At 40.5% G+C, this 14,839-nt stretch overlaps 2 protein-coding genes across 2 annotated transcripts; both read left to right on the top strand.

Annotated features, from left to right (window-relative positions):
• The first annotated feature begins 2 nt into the window (after nucleotides 1–2).
• Nucleotides 3–5,980, top strand: zgc:77486 (uncharacterized protein LOC405808 homolog). The gene is made up of 6 exons (XM_056773074.1): nucleotides 3–157; nucleotides 1,343–1,545; nucleotides 1,819–1,924; nucleotides 2,177–2,301; nucleotides 2,420–2,527; nucleotides 3,016–5,980. The coding sequence occupies exons 2-6, from the start codon at nucleotides 1,386–1,388 to the stop codon at nucleotides 3,162–3,164; spliced, it is 648 nt and encodes a 215-aa protein (XP_056629052.1). The 5' UTR covers nucleotides 3–157; nucleotides 1,343–1,385; the 3' UTR covers nucleotides 3,165–5,980.
• A 1,021-nt stretch (nucleotides 5,981–7,001) lies between these two features.
• On the top strand, nucleotides 7,002–14,091 carry abhd17ab (abhydrolase domain containing 17A, depalmitoylase b). The gene is made up of 5 exons (XM_056729664.1): nucleotides 7,002–7,290; nucleotides 7,824–8,194; nucleotides 9,089–9,283; nucleotides 9,575–9,754; nucleotides 10,584–14,091. The coding sequence occupies exons 2-5, from the start codon at nucleotides 7,830–7,832 to the stop codon at nucleotides 10,807–10,809; spliced, it is 966 nt and encodes a 321-aa protein (XP_056585642.1). The 5' UTR covers nucleotides 7,002–7,290; nucleotides 7,824–7,829; the 3' UTR covers nucleotides 10,810–14,091.
• The last annotated feature ends 748 nt before the right edge of the window (nucleotides 14,092–14,839 follow it).

The following is a 14,839-nucleotide window of genomic DNA, read 5'->3' as shown; positions in this document are numbered from 1 at the left end:
CGACGGAAAAAATGAATTGTTGCGGGTGACGTCACGCCCGTTGTTTCGGATGACGCTGGGCAGCAGGCCGCACGCGCATAGCAGGGACGTAACGTTACTCTGTCAGGTTTTTGTGGATCAAGGTCGTCGACTTCCACTCAATCACAACGAAATACGGGTAAATATTAAAGTTAACGGGTGTTTTAAGCCATAGCGAGTTTTCTAAGTGCGGTCTCGAGGTCCCAGTTGTCCTTTTTGTTTGCGTGCCATCACGTCAGCTAGCCGTTAGCAGAGCTAGCGCGTTAGCTTGGCTAGGTGGATGTCACAGTTAATGAACAAAATGACTTTTATCAAGTTAGCGACTTAAACACGGTAAACGGTGCGTAATGTTAACTACTTTAGAAGAGATTGTGTTCTCGTAATGTCATTTTGATGTTGACATCACTTCGGTTAATTGTTTTTACGCGATACAAGGATCAAAGAGAAAATCCTAATTTGCGTTGGACAGCCAACAAAATGAAAGCATTGAATTATATTTGCAAGGACGTTTAACGGTAGACAGTTATGATAATCGTCTGTATGCCCGTGTTAAATATTTACTGTAAATTGTATTTGAATTGTGGAGAACTGTTGCCTGATTGCAAACCGTCATTTGATCACTAGGTTGTTTAGGTTTCAGTAACCTGGGTCGTTCGTTTGTTTGTTTGTTTGAAAAACAAAAGGCATCAAAAGAACGTTTGTTTCCATACACTTTATTGTCAGCTTCGCACTTGGCTGTAGCAGGCTTTTCAACAAATAAACCATAATGGTGTGAAGTTTAGTTTTTGGTTTGACTCACTCATCCTTTATCTGAAGTCCAGTAAAATTAAACAGCTTCACTATAGAATAAATGTTATATGTAGGCTTCTTTAGGGTGTTTTTATTTCAGTGGAGATGGTTTGAACCCAGTTCCAGGTGCTTGGATATATAAAAAAATATGTTTTTGTTGTATACACTTTTTTTTATCTCATCATTAGAGGCATTGTACAGATATATCAGCCATGCCAACAACGTAAGGGCAAACATATGAATGGCTGTTTCAGGTTATGTTAGCAAAGTATTTTTCGAATCTGAAGCACAAAGGATAACATTCCAATATTGTTTAATAAGTGTTTGGATACTTCCCCTGCATTTCCTGCACAACAACATTGGGATGTAAAGTTCCAGAAAAAATCACCTTAGAAGTTGTCCATATGACTTGCTTAAACTATATTCAAGGACATTGGAGTGACTAGATAATAAAATAAATACAATTTTTTATTTTAACTTGTATATTGTTATTTCAATATCATCAATGATTACTGCTATCCAACTCCATTTTTAGGATTACCCTCTCCCATCCCCCTCACCCCCCTTCTAAAAACAGCATGGCTCAAGAGACAAATCAGACTCAGGTGCCGATGCTTTGCACTATGGGATGCGGTTTCTATGGTAATCCTCGCACCAATGGAATGTGCTCTGTCTGCTACAAGGAACATCTGCAGAGACAGCAAGGAGGGGGGAGAACCAGCCCCCCAGGTGAAAAAGGTAGGACACTGGCTTAAATAACAAGAGACCCAGTACTTGCTTTTTACATTCACCTACTGCATTGCAATCACATTTGTTCACTCAGTGCATTAAAGTGTAAATCAGTACATTGACTGCCTGGTGACAGACTTGAGTCCCAAATCTGTTCTTGCCCCAAATGGCCACTTTTCAAACACATCTTATTCAACTCATTCGCTATTTAGAGGACTACTCAAAGGCCTCAATGAGTGTGAGATATGTAAGGGATATGTAAGTTCCTCTATGTGCTTTCAGCTGCCACATCACCTGTCGATACCCCAATTGCATCTGAAATAATATTGGAATCCACCCCAGTGCCCACCATGGAAGCTGTTACCCCACCTGAAGAACGAACGTCCAGGTAAGAGTTAAATGGTTTTGTTGACGGGCCCTTTAACACAAATAATAATTATTTGGTGCCCAACAGGGACATTTAACTAAAAGCAGTAATGATAGTATTAGAAATTATTACATATTGATAATAATTCATATTAGTAGATGAGGCCCTTTGGGGTCTTAATGTTTTCAACTGTGCAGCATCACAGGTTCCAAAATAAAGAAGAAAGAATTACAACAACTAACTGATATATTTGGTTGAATTGTGTTGATGCAGCTGTTCGTCCAGCCCAGTAACCCAGCAGATGACAGCTATGAGCATCTCGCAGGACACAGGAAACACCGATTCGGACAGGGCAGAAGCAGAAGACGACGATGAGGAAGGGTCATCTAAAAGCACAGGTCAGCTTCTTTGATGTCTATGAGTCATTAAATCATTCATTTGCGTGTGAGAGTAACATGTAGACCCAGAAGCAAGGAAATTGATTGTCAGGCAAATGATCTCTCGCGTATTTGACAGGCCCAGTAGGAGAGAGCGCACAGGCGTCATCAGATGGAGATCAGACTCCTGACAAGAACAAAAAAAAGAATCGGTGCTTTACTTGTAGGAAAAAAGTTGGCCTCACGGGTAAGTGCCACAGGAGGATCACTGTTCTTGAAAGAGGGTTACTCTTGACTTATTTATTAGCAGACTTCAAAAACTTCATAATAATCTTGCTTCCGCCTTTATAGCTTCTCAGTTTTCTTGTTAAGTAAGTTAGGGAACTGACTTTTAATATTATGCTTAAATATTCCCTGTGTGTTGCTCTGTTACCTCTCTTCGTGTGTTTAAACATCTGCATTGATGATTGAAATATCTGTTCTTAGGATGCCGTGTAAAAATGACATGTATATTATATCTATAAATGTCAGTCCAAGTTAGTAATCTCAGTTAGTTTTCCATTTTTCCGATCTGTGGTCAGGCAACATACTGCATGTTAGTGCTGGATTTCACATGGTACTGCCGGTATTCAGATTTATCTTTTGAGAACTCAACTCTATAACTTATGCTATCCAGCAGAATTAGGTGCCATATTGAACAACTGAAACGCCCTCCCTTCCTTATTTTGTCTCTAGGCTTTGACTGTCGCTGCGGCAACCTGTTTTGCGCTATTCACCGCTACTCTGACAAACATGACTGTCCCTACGACTACCGAGGAGCTGCTGCCGCTCGTATCCGCAAGGAAAACCCCATCGTGGTAGCCGAGAAGATTCAGAAGTTATGAGGACTGATGGCTCAGAGCAAAAATCATTGACCTGAAAGTTTTGGAACCATGGCGCTGAATAACACCATTCTTAAATGGGATCATTTCTTCATTGTAGGATAAGGTGGGTGTGGTTGTAGGGTACTGCCCCTGCTTGGCCACTCCCTAAACTATCATCTCCCTGTCTCTCCTGGAAGGACGGTGCAGGAATGCGTGTATGAATGTGTGGCCATTTCAAAGATGACGTTTGTGCGTGTGCTTGTTTTTTTTCTAGAGAGCCAGGGAGAAGAGGGATTGGTTGTCACATGGGCATCCATTTGAATTGGGGGGAGGGAGGACTCTTTAGTTTTTACCTTTTTTGTTAGGATATTAACATTATTTTTTTATAGGAACCCTCGGGATGTGTGTTTTGAAATCTGGGGAGTACAAATTGCGGGTGGGGGTTTCATTGACAAGATTTCTCTCCGATTGCAAAATGTTGCTGAAGAATATAGATTTTAATGACTACTCCCACATTTACCCATTTAAAATATTATTTTTGTGTTATTCTTTTTTTCTGGTTAATTACCCCTTACATCAAATCCCAGCTCATGCATTTAAAAACAATTCCTTTTTTATATATTGACTTATCATGCTAATGTTGGGTGCATGAATAGTTATCGGATGGGGCTTTGAATGGGGAGCGGGGTGGGGAGTAAACGTAAGAGACTTGACATAAGCGTGTGACTGAGTTTTTTTCCCTTCCTTTTCTGTTTTAATGAGTGTATGGCATCAGAAAATCTATATTAATATATTGTACGTATTGAACTGTGTGATTGCATTCTATTTATTTTGTATTATCATTTGGTTGGTTGGTACTGGAGGATTGGAAGCATGTGTCCTGAAAAGAAAACTCGAGGAAAAAACATTGGGTTAATCACTTAAATATAATTTTCCGTTCATTTTGTATTATCGATCTTAACAATTGTGCGTTCCGATGTTCGATGGAGATCAAGTCTGTATCTTAAAAAACGAATGGACTTGATTTGGCTACAAAATTTTGTATCATTTATGAATTGAAGCACAATGAAAGTTCTTTAGTTCTTTAGTATCTTTGCACAAACACAACAAAACTGTGCAGCATGTACGAAACCTAGCAGCAGGCCATTTATCGCTAATGCACACTTGCATACAAGCCCTCAGAGTCGCAGAGCTTTGAGAAGCAAGGTATTTGTTGTTAACCACCAGCAGACTAATGAATGATGCAAACAGAGCTGGCGTATCATTCGTTTTAGGTGACACTTCTATTCTGAGATGTGTATTTCCTTAATTATTATGAAAACTGCTGTGCTTAATGATGTCATAATGGACAGTGCACTCTCCTTAACAGATAACCATTGCATGCTCGCTCTTATATAAGGCCAGTTTGCTAAGTTTGCTGCAGCCACATCTTCAATTGCAATCTTAAACTGTAAAAGAATGTAAAATGAACAATGTCCTATTGTTGTAGTTCATGGTCGAATGGAGCCTGCCTCTGCTATCCAAATTAACAGAATTCTACAGTGTTCTCTAGTGTAAATATGAGGTGGCCACCATTCATATTGAATTATGCTAATTAGAAAGTTATAAGGCTTATAAGAAGGGTGGGAAGGTTCAGTGAGAAAAATGTATACGTTTCGTGTGTACGTAGTGTTAATTAATAACTATCCATATGTAAGGTGGAAGTTGCAGCGTGGTGTTCTCGGTCATCTTTTGTGTAAGGCCTGTTTTGTGCTGGCCGTGTGTTTTTAATTTTTTTTTTTAAAGGGCTGAAACAACCTTGTGGCACATTTGTGTTGGTTAGTAACATTTGTCATGTCTCTTGATTTGCACACTTTTTCAGTTTCCTGATATAAAGACACCTGAAGGCCGCTTGGCAGATGTGAATGATATGTAGAATCTGCCAGGGCGGGCACCAAACGAATACATTGCAGTGTGATTCCTGGTGTGAAATATAATGACCTTGTCTCTTTATGAGAATAACATGAGCTTTAGTTAGCACAGACTATGATTGGAGCATTAACCTCCGAGGTGCTGCCAGCTCAAGAGAGCATTTGTGAAAGCCAGAAGCCAGGTGTAAGTGGCTCAAAGAGCTGGCATGTACATGACATGGTTGGCTGAGCCGGCTTCTTGACAGCCTTTTAATGAGGACTTGGAACTCTTACAGACTGCCTACTTAGTTGTTTGTGATGCTTGAAGATCATACTCCCCTCACAGACTTGTAGAGACAATACCGTTCCTGGCTTTAGGTGTACAGACAGGTGAAAGGCACTGTCAGGGTATGGGGATGCTCAAATATCTACTGTTAGTGGGATGGAGTCCTGTTAGAGATGTGAATGTAGGCATCCAGTTACTAATACTGATCAAGCTTGATGATATTGACCCCTAATGGAGTCCAGGACAGTTGGGTCACAGTTCCCTACCTTTATTGCCTTCAGTGTGTTTTCAAATTGGCACTGTATGCCAATCTTATCATCAGCCCTTTTACACTAGCAGTGATTCACAGAAATTATTACATGTGGTAATGAGGAAAAAACAGAGTAATCTCTGCATAACACAAAGCAGAAATGCCTTGACATTTGTGAAGGTGTTGAAACGTTATACTCTCGCGGTAGTTCATCAGAACATTCAGAAAGAGAAGTAAGATTCATTTCAGGCATTATCGGAAGTACATTGACCAGTACTCATGGATTAATTTACCAGCGTGCCCAGTCCCCCAGAGACACCACCAGATACCTTTTTTCTTTTAAAATTTAGGATTGTATGATGTGTATGAGTAAGTATAAAACCAATAAAATCACAAAGTTTATTTTAAAATTATGAAATGTGTTGTGTATTTCTTAAATGTATGCTTGCAAGTCTGCTCTGTTTCCCTAGCATCGGGAAAATGCATTTCCACATTTTCAAAGAGCAACTTAAGTGCATCTTTGTGTAAAATGTACTTTAATACAATTGTGTTGTTCCTTTGCACAATAAGTCTTAATGTGCTCATGTAGAATTGTTAATTATAAGAGATAATTCCTGATCAACCTACCCTCTTAATCAATGCCTTCAGACACATGTGAAAGTATTTTCCCTTCCTCTGTTAAGTGGAATGTCTTTTCATATTAATGAACAACTACTTTTCTTTGGCTCAGTGGTTAGAGCATGGCAATAGCAATGCTAAGGTCATGGGTTAGATCACAGTGGAGTGCACATAGTCAGAAACAAATGTATTATACAATGCAATGCAAGTTGCTTTGGATAAAAGCGTCTTCCAAGTAAATGTAAACAATATATGTATCATGAATCATCAAATGCCACATCAGCCCTGCCCTATTCCACAGCTGCTAACTGGTTTTCTTCACGTCTGTGGCTTATTTAGAGTCATTTGCATTCTGTAGGAAAGTTATGCACAATTTCATCTACCCTTTAGAAACAAGCCAGTTTTATTTATTTGCACGATATTTGTTGTCTCCTTTTGGATGGATGTCTGTCATCAACGTCAGCTGTCTGGCCGATATTTACAACAACGTAAGCAGATGTGTCTGTCGGCGTAGTTTCCGGATGCGGTAACGTGAAGAGCATAGACGTTCTCAAACTGATGAATATTTCCCACTCTACATAGTTTCCGCATTGAGTCACGTGCTACTCGTCAAACCCTAGTTGGATAAAACAATTGAATAATCATTTTAATGTTCAACCAAACCGGTTTTAAATCAACAAATGACTTCCCATGTCGCATATTTAGTGTTATCAGAAAGTTTCACATGATAACAGCACGATACATGAAACAGGAACGTAGCAGCGAGCCCAACGAAGAGTGGGAGGGCTAAGCGCCCAGACATCTACAACTGAAGTGGAAAAAACACACAACTCTATTAGCGCACACCAGCAGATAATACATGTCAGGACGGTAGCCGGGAGTCGACTCGTCGCGGAGACGGATAACCTAATATTGAGTTTGATTTCTGTCGCTACATTTTATCCTCGGATGAGAAATGTCTCCAGCGGAGCACAGACGTTTATTTATTGTTTGAGTCGTAGCTAGCGGGCTAACTCCCCTTTCCCCCCTAACTACGAGCTAGCTACTTAGGTGTGAAAACATATAAAATCCGGCTTTGGCAGGCTGTGGTCAAGAGAACGAAACGTATGTTTTACAAGATTAACGTTATACATTATTGTATTTTGTTGGCATGTATTGTTATTTTGCAAATTAAATATGGTGTAAATCTTGAAATAGCGATGATCGGTCTGTTGGACTGAGGTGGCCAAGCTGTTGCTTATTTTGTATTATTTATATATGTTTATCTCTAAACAGTATCAGATAGCACATTGACCGTCGGTTTTGAGATTGTGGGGTCAGTATAGTTGAGGATAGGTTTACTGTTTCCCAATTCTACCTGGGCATTACTTATTAACCATCTGTTTACACTTGGTGCGTTCTGCTTTTAAGTGTTCTTGAAAGTTGTTTGTTTTACATAAGTATTTACAAAATGTACAATATTCTTTTGGCCGTTGCATATATTAAAGTAGTTTTGAGTCATTGCACTCCTATGCGCTCATAGCACTTCTTTAATCCTTAACTTGAGTTGGCCTTGTTGTAGTGTAATCGGAATGTCATATGAATCATCCGCGTCTTGTGTTGAATGTTCATTGATCAAGATCACTTATCTCTTGCAGTTGACAATGAATGGCCTTTCTGTGAGTGAGCTGTGCTGCCTGTTCTGTTGCCCCCCCTGCCCCAGCCGCATTGCCGCCAAGCTCGCCTTCCTGCCCCCTGAACCCACCTATGCCCTCCTGCCCGACCTGGAGGCCGGGCCTGTACCGGCCGGACCCACAGGGACGTCGAGCCTTCGCTCCAGGGGAGGAGCTGGGAGTTCTGTTGGAGGAGGGAATGCCACAGGGGAGGGGCGCTGGAAGCTCCACCTCACAGAGCGGGCGGAATTCCAGTATTCCCAACGGGAACTGGATGCCACTGAAGTGTTCTTGACTCGCTCAAGTCGGGGGAACAGAGTTGGATGCATGTACATTCGCTGTGCCCCTTCGGCGAGGTAAGAGGGGCAAACAACTGGTACCATTAGGCAATCTTAAGAAAATCAGGGTCTTATGCTGAACTCGTTATGTGTCACGTGTCATCTGAAGACCCGTGTGCCTCTTTTCCTCCCACAGGTCATTTACATTCCGAAATTCTTTTTTCCATCTTTCCTTTGTCCTGTTTCCTGCTTCCTTCTCCCAGTTTGTCTGTTATCTCTACCCAGAAGGCCGTTCTTCCTGAAACGCATTCCTACTTTATCATCCGTCTCTTTGTTTTTATGGCTGCTACTTGTTCCTTTGTTGCTTCATTTCCTCCTTATTGGTGATTTTATAGGACGACTACATTTGTTATTGGATGTATTGGATGGATGGGACATTGTAGGAGTCTTATTACAATAGATGTGTTTACCTCACGGATGAAAGTACATGTGGCCTTGAGTGTTGTTTTGAGACACTATGATGTACAGTCAGCCATTTTTTATCGCCTGATCATATAAATCCATTCACATACACACACGCATGCTAGTTATGAAACTATTCCCTGAGGCATGTTGGGCCTGTAGTTTATGCCGATCCACCTACACAACTAAATGATTCAGCAAGTGAAGTTATAGTTTATTAAGCCTTTGAGGATTCCTTAAAGCGCCACGAAACCTAAGTGGTATTTTTGCCTTACGTCGGTGCCTCATTATTATTTATGAGACGTGTTTTCTTGACCAATGAGAAGACATTTCTCTTAAATATTCCTAAATATCACCTGTCTCTCATGCCGGAACCTTCGCTGGTTTTTAACGGCTCTTCTTTTCACAGCGTACACGCCCATTTGAATTGCATTTTTCTGAAAGGGGAGGTTTCGAGACGCTCTAATGACTGATACTGCACTACAAATCCCATGAACCCTTTCTCTCCAGATTTACTGTGCTGTTCTCCCATGGTAACGCTGTGGATCTAGGCCAGATGAGCAGTTTCTATATCGGCCTGGGTACTCGCATCAACTGTAACATATTCTCCTATGATTACTCCGGCTACGGGGTCAGCACGGGAAAACCGTCAGAAAAGAATCTGTACGCAGACATAGACGCAGCGTGGCAGGCTCTACGGTCGCGGTAAGACACATAAAAGATACAAGGGTAAAACCTAAATGAGTTTAGGTTATAGCCTCCTGAGGGTCTTAAATATATTGTATGATTGGCCAATTTCCAGCTTAACAAGTGTTTGTTTTTCTTTAAAATGCCTTTTCTTACATGTACGGTTAGAAATCAGATTCTGCTCTGTGTTAATAGTTTCTGAACAAATTGTCACCATAGGATTCTGTTTACGACTCACACTCTTGGTGTTAATAGACTGTAATATCCGGCAAAACATTAATTAGATTTGGATTTCTCTCTTGCGAACAGATATGGCATCAGCCCAGAGAATATAATTCTGTATGGACAAAGCATTGGCACAGTGCCCACGGTGGACCTGGCATCTCGATACGAGTGTGCGGCTGTGATTCTTCACTCCCCTCTCACCTCTGGAATGAGGGTGGCCTTCCCTGACACTAAGAAGACTTATTGTTTTGATGCATTTCCAAAGTAAGTAGAAAACCATTGATCTCATGCGTTATTATTTTTGTTTTATATTCGTTGGGGGTTTAGCAGGGCTCATCGCTGGATTTCTTAATGAGCTAATGGTTTACCTTGTCACAGCCTGCACAGATTTTCATTATTTATTAACGATTCAAATGGTGTGCATTGTGATGTTCATAGCTTGTGAAAATTATATTGAGCTTGATATAAAACATTTTAAAACAATTGTCTAAACAATTGAAGAAATTAAAAAAAAAATTCTGCATTGTTTTTATTATTTAATTGGAAATTGAGCACTTGACTGAAGGGATTTTAATATTAAGGTTTCAATATTGTTATCGTTTTATGCTGGCTGTTGAGCTTAGAAGGTTGTTGGATTTGGTGGATCGTGTCACTCAGTGCCAGTGTAGTGGAACACATGGTCACCATGCAGCTGCAGTCAAAACCACTACTGTTCTCCAGCACACAAGCCACTGGGGTGGTTTAGTTTGCTGTCAGCTGTTTAGTTTGTGGGAATCCACACAAACACATGTATACACCACATGTCTACACAAAGTGTTGAAGAACGTAGATTAAAACTTTAACTTAGTCAAGGTACTTGATTTAAATGAGTAAAACTTTGGTCAAGCTATAAAGTAGATTGCTACGCTACACTTTACAAACAAAATAATTTGATTTATGTATTAACATTTTAACTCAGGATATGCCTAAGCTACATCAACTGAACATCTTGGTTAGAAAATATTATAAAAAATGCTTCAGTGATTTAAAAAGAGATGTAAATGGTAGTTTCCCTGAAAACGTCTAAACATTATCTTCTTCTGTGTTTCTTCAGCATTGAGAAAGTGTCTAAAATCACATCTCCAGTGTTGATCATCCATGGGACTGAGGACGAGGTCATCGATTTCTCCCACGGCCTGGCCCTGTACGAGCGCTGCCCCAAGGCCGTGGAGCCGCTGTGGGTGGAGGGAGCCGGGCACAACGACATCGAACTGTACAGCCAGTATCTAGAACGCCTGCGTCGTTTCATCGGACAGGAACTGGCCACACAACACCCCTAAGCTCTCTTCCGTCTCCGTTTTTCCTCTCTTCAACTTGCCATCCCACCATCCCCCAGTATGAACGAGAGCGAGATGGATGTTCGTAACTTATTGAAGGCTGCCATTTTGTATGGACGACTTATTATCGGAGCAACTTGACACAAATGAGCTGCTTGGATTGGTTATATTAAATGTTTTCTTTTCTTCACCTTCATTTTTCATCTCCATGTACTTGAGAGCATGAGTGGAAACTCTGGGGGATGGAAGCAGAACTTCTCTGGGGCAAGGACGGATCCTTCTCTGCCTGTTGAAGTAGTTCTCTGCACTCTAACCAGTGCAAGGGAAAAGCCTGATGCAGTTTTTTGCCTTCGACCTGAGGATTCATTTGTACAGTGGTTCTCCAGCTTGCTCCCATGATGAATCAGCCGAGAGATCTTCACTTCCCAATTCTCATCAGACGACCTAAAATAGCTCAATCCCAGCTCCAGCGTGCCTGGCAGTATTCCAAAGCCTGGGTGGAAAGCGTTGACCCTGCCGGAGGGTTCAGAATAAACAGGATATTTGGTGGTGGATGATTTTAAGTGTCCTATACCGGTGCAAAAAAGCCCATCTTAGCATGGTGTCACCTCAACCTCCCCCCTCTTTTTTAATTCATAAATGGAACCATTTGGCCTACTCGGGATGGCTCTTGTGTCCAGGTGCGTGGGGTTTTCTCTCTCATAACCCTTTGGGATGCTGACCTCTATGTACAAATGTGTTGCCCTCTGATGAGTTTCCTTTTTTGTAAAAGATGAACCGGCCTTTGGTAAAGTGACCTGGTCTACTCTGCTCCAGGCAAGGAAAGCTAGAATCCTGGGACTTGGCCTTTGTCCCCAGCAGATCAGTCCATTTCTCTTGCTTTCTCCTCCCATTCATAGTAGTATATGAGGGTGTCCATAACACCCTGAGGTGGAAGAGACCGGGAAGGTTGCCCAGTCATCATATTTCAATGAAACCGCTGTGAAACACAGTACACTTGCTGCTCTCTGAGTAAAGCTAATTCACGACCAGATCCATACCTCATGGTTATGAACTGTCGGGCTAGTAGAAAGACTGAGGTCGGGGACTTTCCTAAATCCTGAAATTTGGCATAGTGTTTTCACACGTCTACAAGACAGGATCAGGCAGTTGAACCTGTAAAAAAACAATATCGTCATTATTTACTCATGTCAATCCAAACTTGTCTTAGTTCCCTTTACAGCAGGACACAAAGGGAGGATTTTGTTATAATATCCTGGTCATTCTTTTCTATTTAATAAAGGTGGGAATTGACGGTGTGTGGCTGGCAAGCGAACATATTGTAACCGTTATAAAATGTCTAATTTTGCCACGGAGAGCTAGGCTGGATGTTAAGATGTCATCATTTAAATGTTGGTCTTTTTCTTATCTTTTTGCTGTTTTTATATGGCTCTTCTTGTAATTTTGGAGTTATACAGCCCCAGTCCTTATACACTGAATTATGGAAGAAAGTATTCAAATCCTTCTAATGTTCCAGGTTAAGATCGACATGAGACACAGTTGTTATTTTTGGGTGAACTGTCTTGCGGATTAACAGTGTGAAAGCAAGTAACGCACAAACATGGATAGTAATCGGTCTCCCATGCGGCAATGACATACAACTCGTAGCCAGTTTTTCCTGTTTGTGGTTTGACGTGAATGATCTCCTTGTAATAGAACTGTTACGTTCTCTCATACAGTTTGCATTCAAGCTGTTATCTCAAATACATCTGTTGTTGTTGGGTTTTTGTGTTGTTTAAACAAATGCTTAAAAAATGGGAGTTATAGATCAGATCATGTAATGCAAAGTATATAATTTAAAGATTTTTTTAGGATTATGAAAAAAGATATTTCTCTTTCCTTGTCAAATTACTGGCTTAGTGGCACATGTTATTTTTCTAAAGGCTATAAGCGGGATTACTAGTGATTGTAAATGACATGTGGTCATTTTAAACCTTTTTATGTGATATGGCTTTACTCTTCCTTCTTCCCCTTAAGCGCTGTCATCTCGAGTCAAGCTTCTCATCTTCAAAGCATTTTCCTTCGATATGATGATGCAGCTATGACTCTTAAAGTTATCAGGTTTTAAGATGTATTGAAAATCAAGACTATTAAAGGCAACCGGTTGAAATCCCAGAAACACTAGCGCTGACATCATTCAGTGATATCTTATAGCTTTTCAACTGTGAATTAAAAAGAGAGCTGCTACAGATCAGATGAATGGTCTCAATTCAATTAAAGGGCCATACCAAGTAAACCTTTGTTGAATTTGATGCAAAAAAAAACACCAAGCCCGTTTATTAAGATAAGACACCACTTGACATAACTTTTTTGCACTGTGGGTTCATAACTATTCTGAATGCCGCATCATTTATTTTGCCTCATTTACAGTCTACATTGTCAGGGTGTTTTTTGCTGGATTAGTTCAACCCTTTTTTTCCAAGTAACCCACAAAACCTGTTCTTATGTTTTCCATTACACCCTGTCATGGGCTCTATTCTGTTTAAACTTTATTCCACTGCTACACAAAGCACAGTGATCATTTTGTATTCAAACAAAACACTCCGTTGGTTAGTAAGTAATAACCAAAGCCTGTTTCCAAAATGTACTAGGTTATAAAATCTGTTGTTTTAACACAAAGGGGCTTGTTCATTCTCCATTCTGACCAAAGATGACAGGTGATGGCAGCCCACTGCCATTTGTCACCACCACTGGGATGTGGACTACAGAAGGAGTGCCCACACTTGGGCTATTCAGACAGAGCCAGGTCTCACACAATACCGGCTGCTGTTGAAGCCATCGATGGGATGTTTTGTCCATCGAGTGGACTGTTGGCGTGTGCTTACCTCCAGTAACGCAGAAGTGTTTGGAGACCTGAAGCAATACTGACTGAATCAGAGGATTAGATATATGGATGCTCTGTGCATATAGACAACCCAGGGGGGGCACATTGGTTTGAGGTGGGGCTATCACCCAGAAGCTCCATCCAAACACATTCAGATACAAACTTTACTAAGATTTTCTTGTCTAAAGGATATAAGTTATAGAACTGTCTTTTAAAACTTTAAGATGTATGTACTGTATAACATTGTTTGAAAATCTGAGAACCTGTTTTTTATCTTAATTGGTCAGGAGACAGAGTCATGGGTGTGTTCTATCTTATAAGGCATTAGTCTAATGTTGTTGTTTTTAGTTTTAAAGATGTATTTCCTTTTCCAGAATTATTGAAAGTATGAGATCTTAGAAAATAAAAAGATGAATTGGTAACTGGTGTTCGTCTTTTTCTTGTTAAAGAATCAACACACAGATTTGAAGACTTCTGAGGAAAAAATACATAAAACGGAGTTGCTGCTGACTTCCGCTTAGACTTCTTATTTGTATTTTTGATTGATATAAAATAGGATTTAATGATCACTGAAGAGAAATATTTGCTTTGTCAACCCATAAGCTAGTTCATTTTTATTTGTTTGTTTATTGCAAGGTCAGTTCCCTTCAATGTAATAAATAATAGCTCTGCTCGTCCACGGTGCTTTGGGCTTATTGCTTTATTCAGTGTATTAGTAGGTCTGTGTAGGCGTACAGAAAGCAAAGAGTGGCTGTGGATTTTGAAAGCATTAGATGGATTCTATTATTATCCTTAAAAAATCTTCAACTAGGCCTATCTGTCTCGTTTTAATTACTGCCCCTCGAGCTCTGGCGTGACCCAGCCGATCAACTACCGCTATTCAGGCAAGAGGCGTTAATGCTGCCAGATGGGATCTACGGCCTTCTGTGAAACACACTCACGCTGGTTCATCTGCTTGTGTGGTAAACGCGACGTAAACATGCACACAAAAACCTCGTTTACACATTCTAATCATACAGGGATCACATATTACAAAGGCAATTTGTTTATATTGAAATGTATGATATCACCAGACCGCATATGACATGCCCATCACGGGTGATCTGAACAAAGAAAAGTGTAACTCGGCCACAGCTTTAATAACGTTACTATGTATCACACCTAGTGCAT

This window comes from Triplophysa dalaica, chromosome 18, assembly GCF_015846415.1.
Source record: "Triplophysa dalaica isolate WHDGS20190420 chromosome 18, ASM1584641v1, whole genome shotgun sequence".
In the NCBI taxonomy this organism is placed as follows: domain Eukaryota; kingdom Metazoa; phylum Chordata; class Actinopteri; order Cypriniformes; family Nemacheilidae; genus Triplophysa; species Triplophysa dalaica.
The sequence above is the reverse complement of the archived record's forward strand: the minus strand, read 5'-3'. Positions and strand labels throughout refer to the sequence as shown.